This window comes from Cyrtonyx montezumae, unplaced genomic scaffold, assembly GCF_038088225.1.
Source record: "Cyrtonyx montezumae isolate F1298 unplaced genomic scaffold, pur_monq_1.0 scaffold_23, whole genome shotgun sequence".
Classification (NCBI taxonomy): domain Eukaryota; kingdom Metazoa; phylum Chordata; class Aves; order Galliformes; family Odontophoridae; genus Cyrtonyx; species Cyrtonyx montezumae.
In genome coordinates, this window is record NW_027071970.1 from 3,746,413 (window position 1) to 3,761,769 (window position 15,357).

The 15,357-nt window shown below is 46.2% G+C and overlaps 1 protein-coding gene across 3 annotated transcripts in view; it reads right to left on the reverse strand.

The window, feature by feature from the left end:
* Positions 1-15,357, reverse strand: part of SPPL3 (signal peptide peptidase like 3) — a 53,177-nt gene that overhangs the window by 18,585 nt on the left and 19,235 nt on the right. For all 3 annotated transcript variants that reach the window (XM_065738848.1, XM_065738849.1, XM_065738850.1), the window contains one exon: positions 419-496. In XM_065738848.1, the coding sequence (XP_065594920.1) occupies positions 419-496 (78 nt within the window). The remainder of the gene's footprint in view (positions 1-418; positions 497-15,357) is intronic.

Here is a 15,357-nt window from a genome sequence, read left to right on the forward strand (position 1 = left end):
GACAATAGCACTGGGACTCGGGGATCTCTGCTTTACAAGGTCTGGTTGCAATCAGAGCATGAACAAACCAAATCGACACTGAGATGTCATATTTTAAATAGCACTTTTGATAATACATCATACATCTGCCAACAATTCCTTTATGCCCTCCAAAACACAATTCTACAGAATTGTCTTTAAGGACCGATGTCCAAGTTATCTTATATGTGCTTGTAAGCTGTCATACAACTATGTTACTCAGAAACCTCAGCTTGCTTCCTCTTCTTCCTTCTCCATTTTCTTTTCAGAACAAAATGTTGTTTACATTAGCTATCAGTCTGACAAACATGCAATAACATGAGGGGCACAAATGAAACTCAGTTACTTGTTATATTTTATTTGAAAAATAATTCTATAAAGCCTTAAAGAACAATCTTACCTGAAACTGCCATAGACTATGAGGAGAATAGAAATCAGGAAAGTAGACACTTGACTGGAATCCACAAGGGAATACGCCCTGGAATTGGAAAAGAGAAGACAGGCATGTCATCGCAGCGCCCATTTCTCCTGTGCCGTTTGCTCATTCTTATCATCACACAAACAGGGATGGGGTAACAAACCCTTACAGCAGCTATTCCTAACACTCTCACATCATCCAGGAATACAAAATCTGTAACACACTTCTAACAGTTTGCACAGCAGCCCAAGAAAAACTCAGAACCCTGGTGGTAAGCACAGCAAGATCTGCTTCCCTCAAACACACCCGAATCACTCCAGTTGCAACTAATGCAACCCTGCAGGTAAATAATGCCCATCTGGTTTCCTTATGCCTTAGCTGGTCCCACTTCAGCTGCAAAGTGGCAGCAGAGACCAAGGCTCACTCAGCCCAGGAAGAAAGAAACAAATCAGTTCAGCAACTCAACCACACAACAAGAGCCGCAATATGCACTTCTTAAATCACACCCAACTATTCTGCTGTTACATCCTGCACACCACACACACGGTTTTTATAGCAGTTTCATCAGGGGGCTTAAAAAACACCTTTGTTTCGATGGATTTCCTGACACAGTGCACCTCTGTGTTGACAGAGCACGAAGTGTGGGTACTCCCCAGTGTTTTCTGCCACACTGAACCGTGCTGTCGCTCGCAGTGTGCCTGCTTTGGGTCCGGACGGAGGACAGAAGCTGCTCCCCATGCTCCCAGTTGTAAGAACAGCAAAATAAAGGAGTGGAATTTCACCTTGATTTAAACATGTCCAGGATTATGCAGTAAACTTAATTAACTGGTGTTTATAGAACAATACATCCACAAATTGGCAAATGCTTTTGAGGTGAACGATGTTTTCTACATAAGTTAGCGCTCACTGACAGCTCTGGAAGTCCATCTTTTCATCCCCATTGCTCAAAGCAAGGCAAGTGTTAGAAAGGCTGCTACAACAGATGGATCAGCCCTGCACATAATCCACTGAGCGCTGTATTAAAACCTGAAGGCCATTTTGTAACACTGAAGAAACCAAATATACATAAGCCCATTCTAAACAATGATCTAATATAGCATAATGCCACTGACACGCTACAGCAGGGACCAGAGCAGCGGCGTGCTGCTTCCATACAAGGGAAAAACCAGACAAACACTTTCTCATGCACGAATCCAGACTAGAGAGAACGAGCAGGTGACAAAACCGTATCAACGTCTGAGAAGTGAGACTGCCTCACGGCTCTGAACACACTGCAAAGGGCCAGACAGCACCCTGCAAACCCATTTGTGTTTTTAACTGAAATCGAAATGGATTACCTCCAGGTCACCCACCCAACAGATCCCATACGCGCAGAGCTGGGCTCCCCTGCAGCACACGGTGGGCACGGTGCCACGGCCAGCCATGGCAGCAGGGCTGCAACCAACGGCATCGGCCCAAACCCAAACACGTACCCACACGCAGGGCACTCCCCGAAGCACCACGCTGCGTGTGCCCGCACTGAGCCAGCTTCCACTGCGCAGACAGAAGTGAAACAACACCATTTTCCTCCTTTAAGTACTCTCATAACATTCTCATTTGTTCTGAGAACAAGCAGGGAAAGCTCAGGCACAGAAAGAGCTGTGACAAGCCTGTCTGCAGCAGTTACCTTACTTAAATCCCAACTTTAGAAGCCATTCTTAGTACTTAGCACGTAAACAACCCATTCATTCTCATTCGCAGAACTAACCCGGGGTAAGGCCACGCTAAGGACTGCTTGCTGCCTCCTGAAGGACTTATTTTAGAGCAGCTGAACTGTGTGCCATGCGTGATACCCAAACAACTGCCAACCCACTTCTGAGCTCTGTATGGAGGCAGAGCACTACTCAGAACACAAGGACACTGCTGGTTTTCCCAGCTGAGTACGCTCTTTTCTCACCTGTAGCTCAACACCCCCGTGAGGAAGCTGGCTTAGAAGCAAGCCATTCAGATCAGACTATCAGACATTCTTGTTAAGTCAGTGATGGAAGGACCAACTGTCAGACCCAAGTATAAAACTCAGTGTGCTGATGGCTGACCTCTCTCCACGAGCTCCCCACCATCAGCCCTAGAGCCCAAAGCCCCACGCTGAACCCGCACCCCTACAGGGCTGACGTCTGTTTTGGTAAACCTGGCCGTCCAGCACCCATTCCTGTCATCTCCACGGGCAAGGGCTCACGACACACAGCACGCTGACCCATGCCAGCACACAGACACAGCCAGCACTGTTCTGCAGCACACCCCGTGTGTCAGCCTCACAGCCGTGTACAGTGACAGCATTGTCCCCACAACAATCCGCAGCGAGCCGTCCCCAGGCACGGGGCGCTCCGTGGGCCGAGCCCCCCGCCATGACACACGGCCCCGCACGGCCGTTCCAGGCAGCGCTCACCCTTCTTCTGGGAACAGATGAGTAACTCGCGTTGGACTTCGTTCTGTTGGTTTTTGGTGCTTCCACCCAGTCAACGCCAATGCAGCTAGTTCTTAACGTTTCAGCTCCTCATTACCAAAGACAAGTGACTTCCAGTGGTCCTTCCAACCCAGCAGGGCCCCCTCACGTTGAGCACTGAGCACCTGTAACTCCTTCTGTTCAGTGGTGAACCAGAAGACAGCAGAACCAGGAAGCAAACACACCTCCTTTCTCAGATGCTTCTGATTCCCAATCTGACACATTTCTGTGCACAAATATCAAAGAGCTGCATTGGCTCAAGCACTCCCAAACCTTTCAGAGATTGGGAAAGCTTTGTGCAACTGAAATACGTTTCTTTCTATACATGTAGAACCAAATAAATTCAGTCCCTCTGACAGCATGGCAGTACACACCATCCTGCTGAGCTCCACGTGCAAGACAATGGTGAAAAATTCTGCTGCAAATCCTTTACGGTCGGGGTGACAGAGTGGAACAGACTGCCCAGAGAGGTGTGGTGTCTCCTCCTATGGAGATACCCAAGAGCCACCTGGATGCCACCAATCTGACCTGATGTAGGGTACCTGCTTTAGCGGGGTGTTGGACTCTGTGATCTCTTGAGATCCCTCCCAGCCCCTGCCATTTTGTGACCCTGCTGCCTGCGCTCCAAAGTCTCCATAGCAATGCACTCCTTGGCCATGAATCATCCTCATGCAGAAGTGGTGTAACAGCAGCAAGATAAAGGACTGCACAAACTGTACATGGATCAGAATGCAAAGAGCAGAGCAACACTACACAGCATAACCACCTGAAAAGTGCACGGGAGGAACCATCATCGCTCAAGTTTGCACAGACAGAGGATTCATTTCACCAGTTTTCAATCTTTTTTTTTTTTAATCAGTAACTGTAATGTCAAAACGCTTTCAGAATTAGGGAAAACTAAAGAACAAAAGGAAGGTGAATGTATGAGATAGGCTAGAGTATGGGTGCATTAAAATGCTACGGACAGAGCTGACAGATACTAGAGACTCCTGACAGGAATGTCAGGATATTTAATTCACTCTTCAACCTCTCTTTGGGGAAGGAAATCAATCTGCTGAGATTTCCCTCACCTGCTGTTTGAAGCACCCATCAATGGAATTACAGGACCCAACTTGCCCACGCTTTCCTCCCCACGCAAAAAGCCCTCACGCCAGACACAGCTCTGGTACAGGATCCGTGAGAAATGGCCACAAAACCTTCACTCTTCACATTCAAAACCACAACTATTTATCCATTCAATACAGTACTCTTCATCTGAAGTTAAAATGCCACTTTTGCTATCAAATGACCACTACATCCTCACCAGGTAAGAGGCAATAATCCCCACCCCCAAAACACACATCCTACTTTTCCAGTTCTTTTCACTTCCAAAGGAAACTCCTCGTATGTGCCTACCAGCACCAAAAGGGCTGCCATGAAACATCCCCTTTCTCATTCAATTACTCACCACTCATTTCCAGCACACGCTGAATGCAAGCTTTCAGTCTGGGTGTCCTGTTCTCAGCAGTCAATTCTTTCAAGGGGAATCAGGAAAAAAATAGCTGTGAAGCTGGTGTCACACAACAAAATCAGGGATCAAGGGAACTCCTGCATCCCCCCCTCTCAGGGTTTAATATATTTCAAAAGCTATTTTATGTGCTTATTGTTCTAGTAAATGCTATTGGAACGTTCTAATAAGAGAGAATGTGAAAAGGAAGTCAAGAAATACTAGCTGTACATCACGGAATAGGAGAACCCTTCCCAGGGCATCTCCCCTGCCCCATCACGGGCTCTGGAGCCATCAGTCACATGCAGGAACCAACAAGCTCTTCTCTGTGCTGCTCACAAGGAAAATGTGTTTGTTTTTTTTCCAATCAACTTGTCTCTTGACATTTGTAAAACATTATACTAACTAATTTATTCCTTAAAAGAAAGTTGAGAGACTACGGTTATCAGGACAGTTCATTGCTAAGAGTAACTCGTTTGTGTCAGGCCAGGGAGCTGTCACTGGAGCACCATTTGTCACAGGCAGCAAAGCCAACAGCTGAGCAGAGCTGTAGGGCATGCTGAAGAAGAGCACTAAGATCATTTACTGGCCATGTGCAAATATTCATTTGTGTTGGAGATGGACTCACTCCGCAGGTAATTCCAATACTACTTTTTTCCTGGATTCCAGGTCAAGGGTACATCTAAAAAGCTTCTTTCAACTGCTTATATGTGCAAGATGTATACATATTTAAAAGCGTCCATTAGGCTTGATGCCAAACCAAAGTTAAATCTGAGTGTAACAGTTAAAAGTAAAATTTTAAGTGTGAAGTCATGGCACCCGCAGCTGTAAACATATCTCAACACTATGCCATTCTTCAGTGTGATTCATAGGAAAAACAAGCAAATTGCTATGGCTTCACTTACATTAAAGGGATAGGTGCTTTCTGAACTAATTTCAGCTCACTGTCACATGTAGGTAAGAGTCTGCTAAGCCTGAGTAACGTACTGAAACCTGTATCGGAAAAAAAATGCGAGTCTGAAGTGAAAAAAGGTAATCTGAGACATCCTGTTTAATCATATTTTCCTATATAGACTTGGCTAGGACCCAGGCAGGCAAGGTTAGAATGGGAGCATAAACCTGCTGTTCATCAGACACGGATCTCAGGACATCATCTCCCCCTCCAAACGAATGCCCAGCGCCCAACTGAAGCTCCAACACGAAGCTGAAGCGTGTTCTCAGTAAGGCACCAAGAGAGGGAATCCTGCAAACACACATTGGCTGTTAAAAACATTATCTGAGCTGCCCTTTTGGTTCACCAGACTGTTTGCCAACAGAATAAAGAATTATATGCTTCACAGTGTTTAAGAACTCCAGTAACTGGACTGTCTCCAGACTTCGCCTTCAGCTCGCAGCGCTCACTTCCAGGCAGCAGTGAGAGCACAGCTTCCAGCCACAGTGCAAAGTGTGACAGTACCTTCCTCCTCCAAAGGAGCACTACTTCCACGCAGCACACGACAGCATCCCTGCTCCCCAAAGCACATTAACACATCAGCTCCCAACCTCCTGGCTGCTCTAGCAAAGCCATGCCAAACAGGATACCTGGGAGAAAGACCTGCCACCTGTGGTCAATGGGGAAAGATGACACCTTCAAATAACTTGTGCCGGACATATGTATTTGTTTGAGGATTATGTAGTCAAAATAAACACCCAAGAAGACACTGCTGTAACAGAAAATACAGACTTTCTTATTCCACACTCAGTATTTATAGACTAAATGGGAACTTCAATACCCGATTGTCATCTCTTTCCTGTAAATATAAATGTTCTGTTCTGAGGTTCGTTGTTTTTCTAGGAGGGCTGGTTGGGTTGGTTGATTTGGTTTGACGTTGTTTATTTGTTTTTTCATTTTGCTGTACGATGTACAATCAAAAAAGGCCTGAGAACCTTCCTTTCTTTCTCAAAGAAAGAAAAAAGCCAAGACGTCATGACAAGCAGGGCATGCTTCATAACAGCTTGTTACTGTAGTCCTCCCAGATTTGTTTTTACTAGTCAACTCTAAAGATGCAGCATGCAATAGCATCCGTTTTACTCGTGGAAATGATCGTGAAGGTGTCTGTCAGCACGAGCCCTTCAGAGCAGGCACACAGGTGTATGTACAACCCCATCTGCCAGGCTCCCTCCCCACAGCAGTGCCCTATGGCGAGGCTGCTGGGACAGCCCACCAGCAAAAGCAAGAGGTGCCACAGGTAACCATGCTGCACTTGCACGGGCTGAAGGATCAGGAGGTTTTCATGAGAGCAAGAGGTAAAATTCATTCGGTAAGCTCTGTCCAGGTGGGGCTCTCGTGTCACCCATGCTTGTTCCCAGTCTGTTGATTCCTAGAAGACACTGATGTGCCACAGAGAGCAGATTGGAGCACTGCTCCAGTACCAGGCACAGACTAACCAAAACAGGAGTACTGTGCTTTGAGGGAAGAGTGAGAATAAGAAATACTGGAACAAGGAGAAAACATAAATATGAAAACATACATAAACGTGACAAAGCAAAGTGGTCATGGCTCAGCTGCAGAAACAAAACAACATTGCACAGCCTGCACAGGAAGACTCTCCTCATCAGGAACTGCCTCCATCCCCCCCAGATAACAGAGTGGAGGACTGGAGGGGGGGACGAGGTCAGACCGAGGCCTGCTAGGCACAGCTCTTCCCTGTCACAGCCACGAGAGCCGTTCTTTATGCAGATTCCTCCAGCTCAGTGAACTCTGCAAAGGTCAGCCTGATATTTAGCCTACCCCGAAGCTTTGCTGAAACAGCTCTTCTATCTAAACTACCACTTTCAGCTGTATAAATTTTCCAAAAATAGTTCTTTTTAGATCAAGAAGAAAAAAAAAAAAAGGCAGATCAAGGGTGTGGTTACTGTAATTGAAGCCAACAGAGTGCCATTGTGCAAACTGCCCACACGTCGTGCAAGACATCTCTGCTGGAACCAGCCCCTGTGCTTCAGGAAGGGCTGCTGGAGCTGGGGGTGGTTTTCCCAGTACTGAAAGTTTTCTAGAAAGCTGCAGCTAGTTTTGGGTTATAGAGGTCTCCAACCACTCAGCAGCACAGCTCAGCCATAAGACTGGAATAAAATTCAATCTGGCACTGTGCATAGAAAGCACTTAAAAACTTCCTTAAAGTCTTCAACACAGGCTCCCACGTTGCAGGTTTTGATCTCTGTAAGCTTTTTTCACTCAACAGAGAAGCTCCTTACCAACCATCACCTGTAGCACAAGGATGCTTCCACCTGAAAGTAACACCTCTGCCAGTTTCCAGCACAAGGGGTTTAAAACATAAAACAAAACCTTCCAGGCTGCAAGAAGGAAAAGCTTTAATTAGAACCTCACACCAGGTTTTTCTGTAACGTGGTAATGGCTGTGTTTCAGCCTCCCTGCTTTGTGCAGAGATAATGCACTGCTGCCCACGTAAAAGTTTAATTCTATATTTCTATGTATATTTTAAAAAGGAAATGTAAGACACTTTACAAAGAATAAAATCATTTAAACAGGCTGGAAGAAAAAAAATCCAGTATCAGATATCTGTAAGATTTACACCACTGCTGTGCCAAAGAGCAGCCCTTCACCATGGAGGGGCTCCCAGTCAAGGCCACACGGACACCTGAGCACACACTGCTCCACCACGGGCTCAGCCAGCAGGGAGGTGATGGGGGGACAAATTCAGCTGACAAGGGGAGGCTCAGCTCCTGCTCCACTGAAAGCCACCGAGTCCCAATGAACTCGAGCTAAAATTCTCACACCCACAAGCACACAGTCTCTGAATCAAAGAGAATGAATGACTACTTTACTTAGCACAGCAGTAAAACAGAAGCGAGTGAATCAGAGAGCTACACACACACGATCAGTGCAGGCACAGCATCCCGAGGCTGCAGCAGCAGTGACACACTGCACCTGCAGAGCACACCCAGCACCAGGGCAGTGGAAAGCTGGAGACCAGAACATGGGCTTGAGCCTGAGCAAGGCACCAACTGTGTGTAAGCAGACTCCAAGGCAATTAACTTGCAGAAACTGCATACAATCCAGCACATGAGTCAATTGAGTTTTTACTTAGGAAAATTACTACTTCCCCATATGTCTCAATCTGCTAATATTAGTCTTTGGATAGGCTCTTGTGTAATCACATTTCTCCTGAGGTGTTCTCAGTCGTTATTTGTCTTTTTAATGATGTTTTATGAGCGTGAACAACAGTGAGGAACGGGGACAGCGGAGGGCAGTGTGGGCACCAGGGGTGAGTGCAATGGGTGCAGAACAGAGCTCCTGAGATGGGTGGGGGAGATAAGCACTGAGTTTGTTCAGCCTAGGAAAGAACACTGAAGGAGGAACAAAGAGAAACACCAAAAGTGGAACTACAAGGTTAGAATGACCCAAAATGCTGTTACTAGCAATAGGGGAATTCATTCTCTTTCCTGACATCAGTTGAACAATTCCCCCCACCATCAAATCCAAGTTAATTTTCAGATGAGCATCTCCCCAGCCCCAGAACACCAGCAGCAGCACAAGAGACAGCAGCTCTTCCAGTTTCATGCTTCCTGCAGAAAAACCACCACCACTAACTAAAAAAACCCCACCCGAACCCGCTCCAGAAGTATTACCCAGAATGCTTCCTCAGCCCCCAGAAACAAGAAAGAGAAGCAGAACACACCCTGCTGCCCACCAGCTCCCACTCCTTCCAGCCAGCAGGGGCAGAACAAAGCAGTGATGCCCTGGCGCGCTGCTGGGACACCCCTTGTGTGCAACCCAACAGAAAGCTGCCACGCTTCCTAACAGCACACCCACACGAGCAGCTGTCTTCAGTGTTACATCACATAACCCCTTTTGGAAGAACCAAAGGGTATGAAGCGGCACGTACAGGAGCAAGTGAAATTCAGATGTAACCATAATCAGATGACACCCACCTGAAATTTTAATTAGTTTTTATCAGAGTGACACTGCAATTTCATAACCTTCCATTCTTCTGCAAACAGCTGAACCCTCGCCTCCGAATGCAGCACCAGGCGGCCAAGCACGGCAGCACTCCTGCAGGCAGCTGGGCTCAGAAGCCACAGAGATCTCAACCACCACCAACCACTTGTGTTTGTGCTGGAAGGAAGGCCTGCCTTTTGGAAAACAACCTCCTCTGGGCAGCCTGCTCTAGAGGCTGGTGAAACAAGATGATCTTTGAGGTCCTTTTCAACCCGAGCCATTCCACGATTCAATTAAAAAGCACCAAGGTAATACTGCACAGGAATGGAAGTTCTCAGCTATTCACAGGTCAGCTGTTAATTTGGTGGTCAACCTAAAAGCAGAAAGGATGCTCTATAGCAAAAGGACCCGAGATCTCACACCTCCCTCTGAGCATAGCCATCGTTTTACTTCATTTATTCAAATCATTCTCATTTAAAGGGTGTTGTACACTAGACAGACTGGATCACATCAGAGCAGTGATCTACTCCCCAAACCATTTTTTGCTTAAGTATTCATTAGCTGTTGCAGCACAGCCAGATTACATCTCCAGCCACAGAGCTCTTGCACAGGCAGAGGCCGGCCCGGCTCCCAGGAGCAGACATCAGACTGTGAGGTGTTATGAAAAGCCCTGCACACCCAGCCACAAGGACACGCAGGAAAATTCAGGAATACGAGTCGGGCTTACTTCTGTTTCCCTTATCTCTGACAGAACTGCTCTGAAAAGAGAAGCAGTGTTTGTGCAGAGGAGCCTCTCCCAGTGGAACAGCGAACGCAGCTCAGACAGGTACACACTTCTCAGTGCAGCAAAGAAGGCTCCGAAGTCCCCGAGGGGCACCTGGCAGCCCCTTACACACTGCTCCCCTTAAAGAAACTGCCTCTCACACAGCAATACAAACATCTGGGTCCAGTGACTGACCCCAGTCCGCAAATCTTACACTTCACTGCATTAAAGAAGTGCTGAGAAGATGCAAAGGGAATGCCACAGCTCTGTCAGCAGCACCAGGACACTGATGAGGGGAAGAATGTTCTCTTGGATGCTGAATGTTGAACACTGAATGTTCTTGGAGAAGGGAAGGGGGATCTGGCTGCATGTCAGAGCTGCAAAAGGCTTCTCTAACTTTGTTCTGAATGTTGAACGCTTAATAAGGTTCAGTTTCAAGCTGAGCAGCCAGGAGCTGTTTTTAAGCAGCACTCTGTACAGTCAGGGATAAGAAAGCTCATATAAAACAAGTCCAGCTATCTACACAATTATTGGTTAAAAACATTGAATTTGTTTAAATTTCAGAACTTCTTGGAGGTTTTTCTCCCACACATACAACACATATTTGGAAAAGCCTTAGAACCATTCATTACTGCCTGTTTTCTTCCCTAATACTACATTGCATGTATTTTCTGAATCTGGAACACAGATAGGACCATTTTCCACATACCAACCTGTATCTCAGTCCAAACTATCCCTTCTCCAGCCCTGATGCAAACACCAGGATTCATCACAGGCACTGCAGCCACGTTTGTGTCCCCACAGCCACTCCTGTCCAACGTGGATTCCTGTGTATCAAAGCCACCTACAAAAATACTGCAGAGATAAATCCTTCCCACACTCGTCAGTAATCCTCAGTGCCTTTAAGCAACAGGCTGCTCTGAAAACACCGGGGTGCATCTCCCCACTGCAGGGCTCCTAAACTTCAGATTTTATGCACGAGCAACAGAGCTTTGTATTACTGAAATATAAGGAGAGAACACTACTTGATGTGTGATTAACTTCCATTAGCCACGTTACAAATTACACACTACAATCAGAGAAGGAAAAGTAAATGAAATATCTTTTCTTCCCAGACATCAGCTCCAGAAGTATACAGCAATAAGGACACAGAAAGCAGACACACAGAAGCACAGAGCAGCCCGAGCTGGAAGGGATCCAGGAGGACCTCGGAGTCCAACCCCTGAGAAGAAGTGTGCTGCTGCTTCTGGATCTTCAAATGTGAAGTTTCTAAGTACTCATGCTACAATAAATAGCAAATTTTTAAGAAGGGAAAAAAAAATGAAAATCAGCTCTGCTCAGCTTCATCCTAAGGTGGGAAAAGAAAATAAACAACAAAATGCATCGTGAGAAGAGCCATTCAATTCAGACCCGAGTACTGAGAAGCAGGACAACCATCTGGCTGCTGCACAGCTGCTACAGCACAAACACCTCAGAAGTCTCTGGATGAGAAGCAGGAAGGAGCTCTGGCATTCATCTCCATTAAGCATTATTTCTCCCCAGGTTCCAGCAGGAAAGATCCAAGTGACTGCTGAGACTTACATCAGAGGCTCCAGATTACCCAGGCCAGATTTTTGCCAAAAGCAGCAAATGAAGACTAACACGATGCTGTTCTAGGGACAGACTGAAGGGTGGCTGGAGGAGGTTCCCCAGCTCAAGTCCATCACACTGGGTCTGGACAGAAGCACTCACCAACACCTCCCCTGGGAGTTCCTCGGGCCCAGGTGCTGAGCAGAGGCTGAGGGCAGGCACGAGCTGCTCCAGCAATCACCTGGCACTCAGCACAGTGTTAAGCAGTTTAAAATCCAAAAGCACAAAGTTTAAGATTTGTTTCTGTCAAGTTAGTTTCCTATACTTTGAGAGTTCTTCAACTCATGCTCTCTACAGGTATGAGATGTTTGGTCAAAAGGAGCCATAGCAAACGGACAGAGGAGACTCGCATCCTCCTGCCAAGGCATCAGAAGCATCTCCTTGACCAGCCCACATCCCCTGTGCTGCCAGGGGCTGGGCAGGCTCACACAGAGGGCCTCGTCCCACTGCTGGTCTCTCCATTCAGCCCAGGTACTTACACAGTCATAAATTTGGAGTCTAAAATTAAATGATATGAATAATTGCCTCATAATTTCCAAAGCAGATATGAATAAGAATTTAATTAATCCACATAAGCTGTGTTTCATAGTCAGTATTTTCTTTCTCCAACGAATAACTCACTACAAAGGTGAGAAATGTAAGGATTGACACTGGTATGATGATGGAAAACTCAAAGCAAAACATATACACAATCCAAAACCTTCCCACCGTTCAGCTTTTGGTGAAGTCAGCGTCCTCTCCTGGCTCCCAGCAGCCCTCAGCCAAGCAGCCCCATGGGAAACCACAGCCACGGCCAAGTACTGCAAGCTCTGGGGAAGGCAAGTGCTGGACATGATCTGGAATGTGATGATGAAGCATTTGCTCTCGGCTTCTTTTTAAAAAGTCAATTTGCTTATCAATTCCTCTCAGAAAGAAAGCCACAAAGATTCCAGAAACAAAATCATCTGTATTAAATCTTGTTTTGCACACAGGGATAAAGTATGAACCATAACGTCCACTCTGCTGGGAACGAAGGAGGATAAATATCTACACACTGGTCCTGAGCAAAGGAAAACAAGTACCTTTCGTTAAAAAGAAAGTAGAAAAACACTTTCTCTTTTAACATTGGGCATCTTGTTGTCTCCTGCAGTAACTGTGCAATGGGCAGCACCCCTCACTAACACACACAGGGCAGTGTTAGCCACACTGAAGACACTTCTACGTCTTCAGCAAGGTTAACCATTTTCCAATGTTTGTAATAAAGATAAAAATTACAAATAACTTAGTAACTGATGATGGGCAAAGAGTATGCAAATCACCTCCCACTATTCAGGTAAGACAGTACTGAAAGCATATCACTCACAGCAGGAAGAAGAGGCAGAAGTAGCACATCTGCTCTGCAACGTGCAGACACAGCTTGCCACGGAGCTTTCGTTAGATCTGGAGTATCCAGTATGAGATGCAAACAACGAAGATGCCACCGTCAGTTTTCCCCACTGCTGCTGTTTCCCAGAAGTAGCACGTACCTCCGTGAGCCTCCTCGTTTCTCTGAACTCCAATAAGCATACTAATAGCACTCCAGATTTATTAGCTACTTCCCAGATGCAGCAAAGCTTTCCCATGTTTCTGAGAGTGGCACAGCAAGCTCTGCATAGCACGACGCTGCCAGCAGTCAGGTGTGTAGGGAACCTTCCTCAGCTCCAAGCACTCAGCAGCAGCCAGAAAGGTCTCCAGGAATTTGTTTCCCTCTGGTGGAATGGGAAGCTGCTGTGGGGCACCACGTGTGCAGTGCTGCTGCTTATGGCATCCCTCCATGTGCACCAGGCAGAATGGGATGCTCTGCAATGTGGGACTCTTCCCTCCTGCTCCCAGCAGAAAGACAGCGAGCACCAGAAGCTCTGTTTTCATTTGTCAGCTGTGAGCTACCTTGGCAGCAATTTTTCTATAAATGTATAAGACATAAATTGTCAGTATAATTAGAATAATGTATTCTTGCCCTGCTCATTTCTGTGCAATTCTAACAGTGTTAATTAGCAGCATGAATTATTTGCTACGGTAAGAGGGAAATCAATGCAAATAGAGTGCCAGAAATACAGCAACCTGAGAAAGTAATGGCAAAATATAAGCAACTCTACCAGTCCAGCCCTATAAACAGGCCAGACTATTGCAACGAGTGAAGTGATTAATTCCTTTACAGAACACAAAGCAGTCAAAGAAAACCGAAGCAAAACATGCTGGTTTTGTTGCATTTCACTACAGAATTCCAATGCCACTGCATTAAATCATTCAACAGAGATTATCTGCTTTCAAGAGGTTAAACAGGTACGAACTGCCTAACCTAACAGTACAACCCCATACCTCAAAGTACAGAGGTTCTGCCTAAAGTTAGCACGTCCGAGTTATTTAGTGTAAAATAAGCTTAGTGCTTTCAGACTCTCTCTAACACTGTTTTTAAAGAGGTAGAGCCCAAGAAATGGTAAAACATATTTTCAACTCCAGCACATGCAACACAAAGGTGCTGTCTGCTGTTTCTCCAGACTAACAGCTGCAACCTTTACTCAGGGGCACCAAACCTGCTCATGACTCCCATCTCAGCTACAGCAGTAAGTCTGAACATGAAAATCATACCTGGTACAGGAGGCAGTGGTTTGCTCAAGAAGCAGAGCTGTAACTGACTGCCTTGTCATTAGAGCACGGACGCTCCCTTGACATCACGAACACGACACTGCAGATCTTAAACCTGGCCAAAATAGTGACATGAAAGGTTTCTTCTCAGCTGTTTTCTTCACATTAGAGAATTTATATATATTTTTTTTTTACTCTCTTGTGGGTAGGGCACAGCTTGGCCAGGTGGCATGGCCTTAGCACATACAAAACCAGTGACACTCTAAGAAGAAGTAGGAACCATAGCAGGAGAGACACGAGGTGTGCACAGAACGCTGCCCACACACCCCATGCCCACCCGGCCTCCTGGCGAGACACGGCCCGGCCCCACCACGGTTACTCACTTCCCTAATTGCAACCCAAAAAGCAAGTTCTGCCCACGTCTCTGCTGTCTTTATACCACAACAAAAAGATCTGAAAGGATGAGTTTTGTTATGGGAATTGCAAATGGCAATTTGCACACAGGACTGTGACCTTACGTTCCCCACCCGCCCTGTGTCATAGGTGCGGGAGAAAGGCTTCCCATCGAGTCACACAAGACACCAAAACAAAGTTTCAGAAGTGAGCTAAAAATCTAACTGAAGTGCCCCCATACAATTGAGAAAAAGTCCATTTGCCACTGAATTCTAAAATATATCTCAACTTGCTATGATCCAAGACTCTCAGTGATATCACATCTATTTCCCAAAGTTGCACTTGCTTCCAAGAGAGCAGAGGGGCCCTCTGTTAGCTCGGTGCTTCACAGTCACTGCCTTCACGTGTCTGCATTAAGAAACCCTTAACTCTCCCCTGGTTTTCTGTTGTTGGACAGGTTTCCTGGGAAGATGATGGAGCAGGCACTCCTGTGACCAGGAGTCCATACTTCCTAAGAAGCCTAACATTCCTATAGCCCTACAACTAGCTTTTAAATTTACTTCCTTTATTTCTCTCTTGCACAAACCATCCATATAAGAATCAGCAAACCAGAGAAATGGAGCCTAAG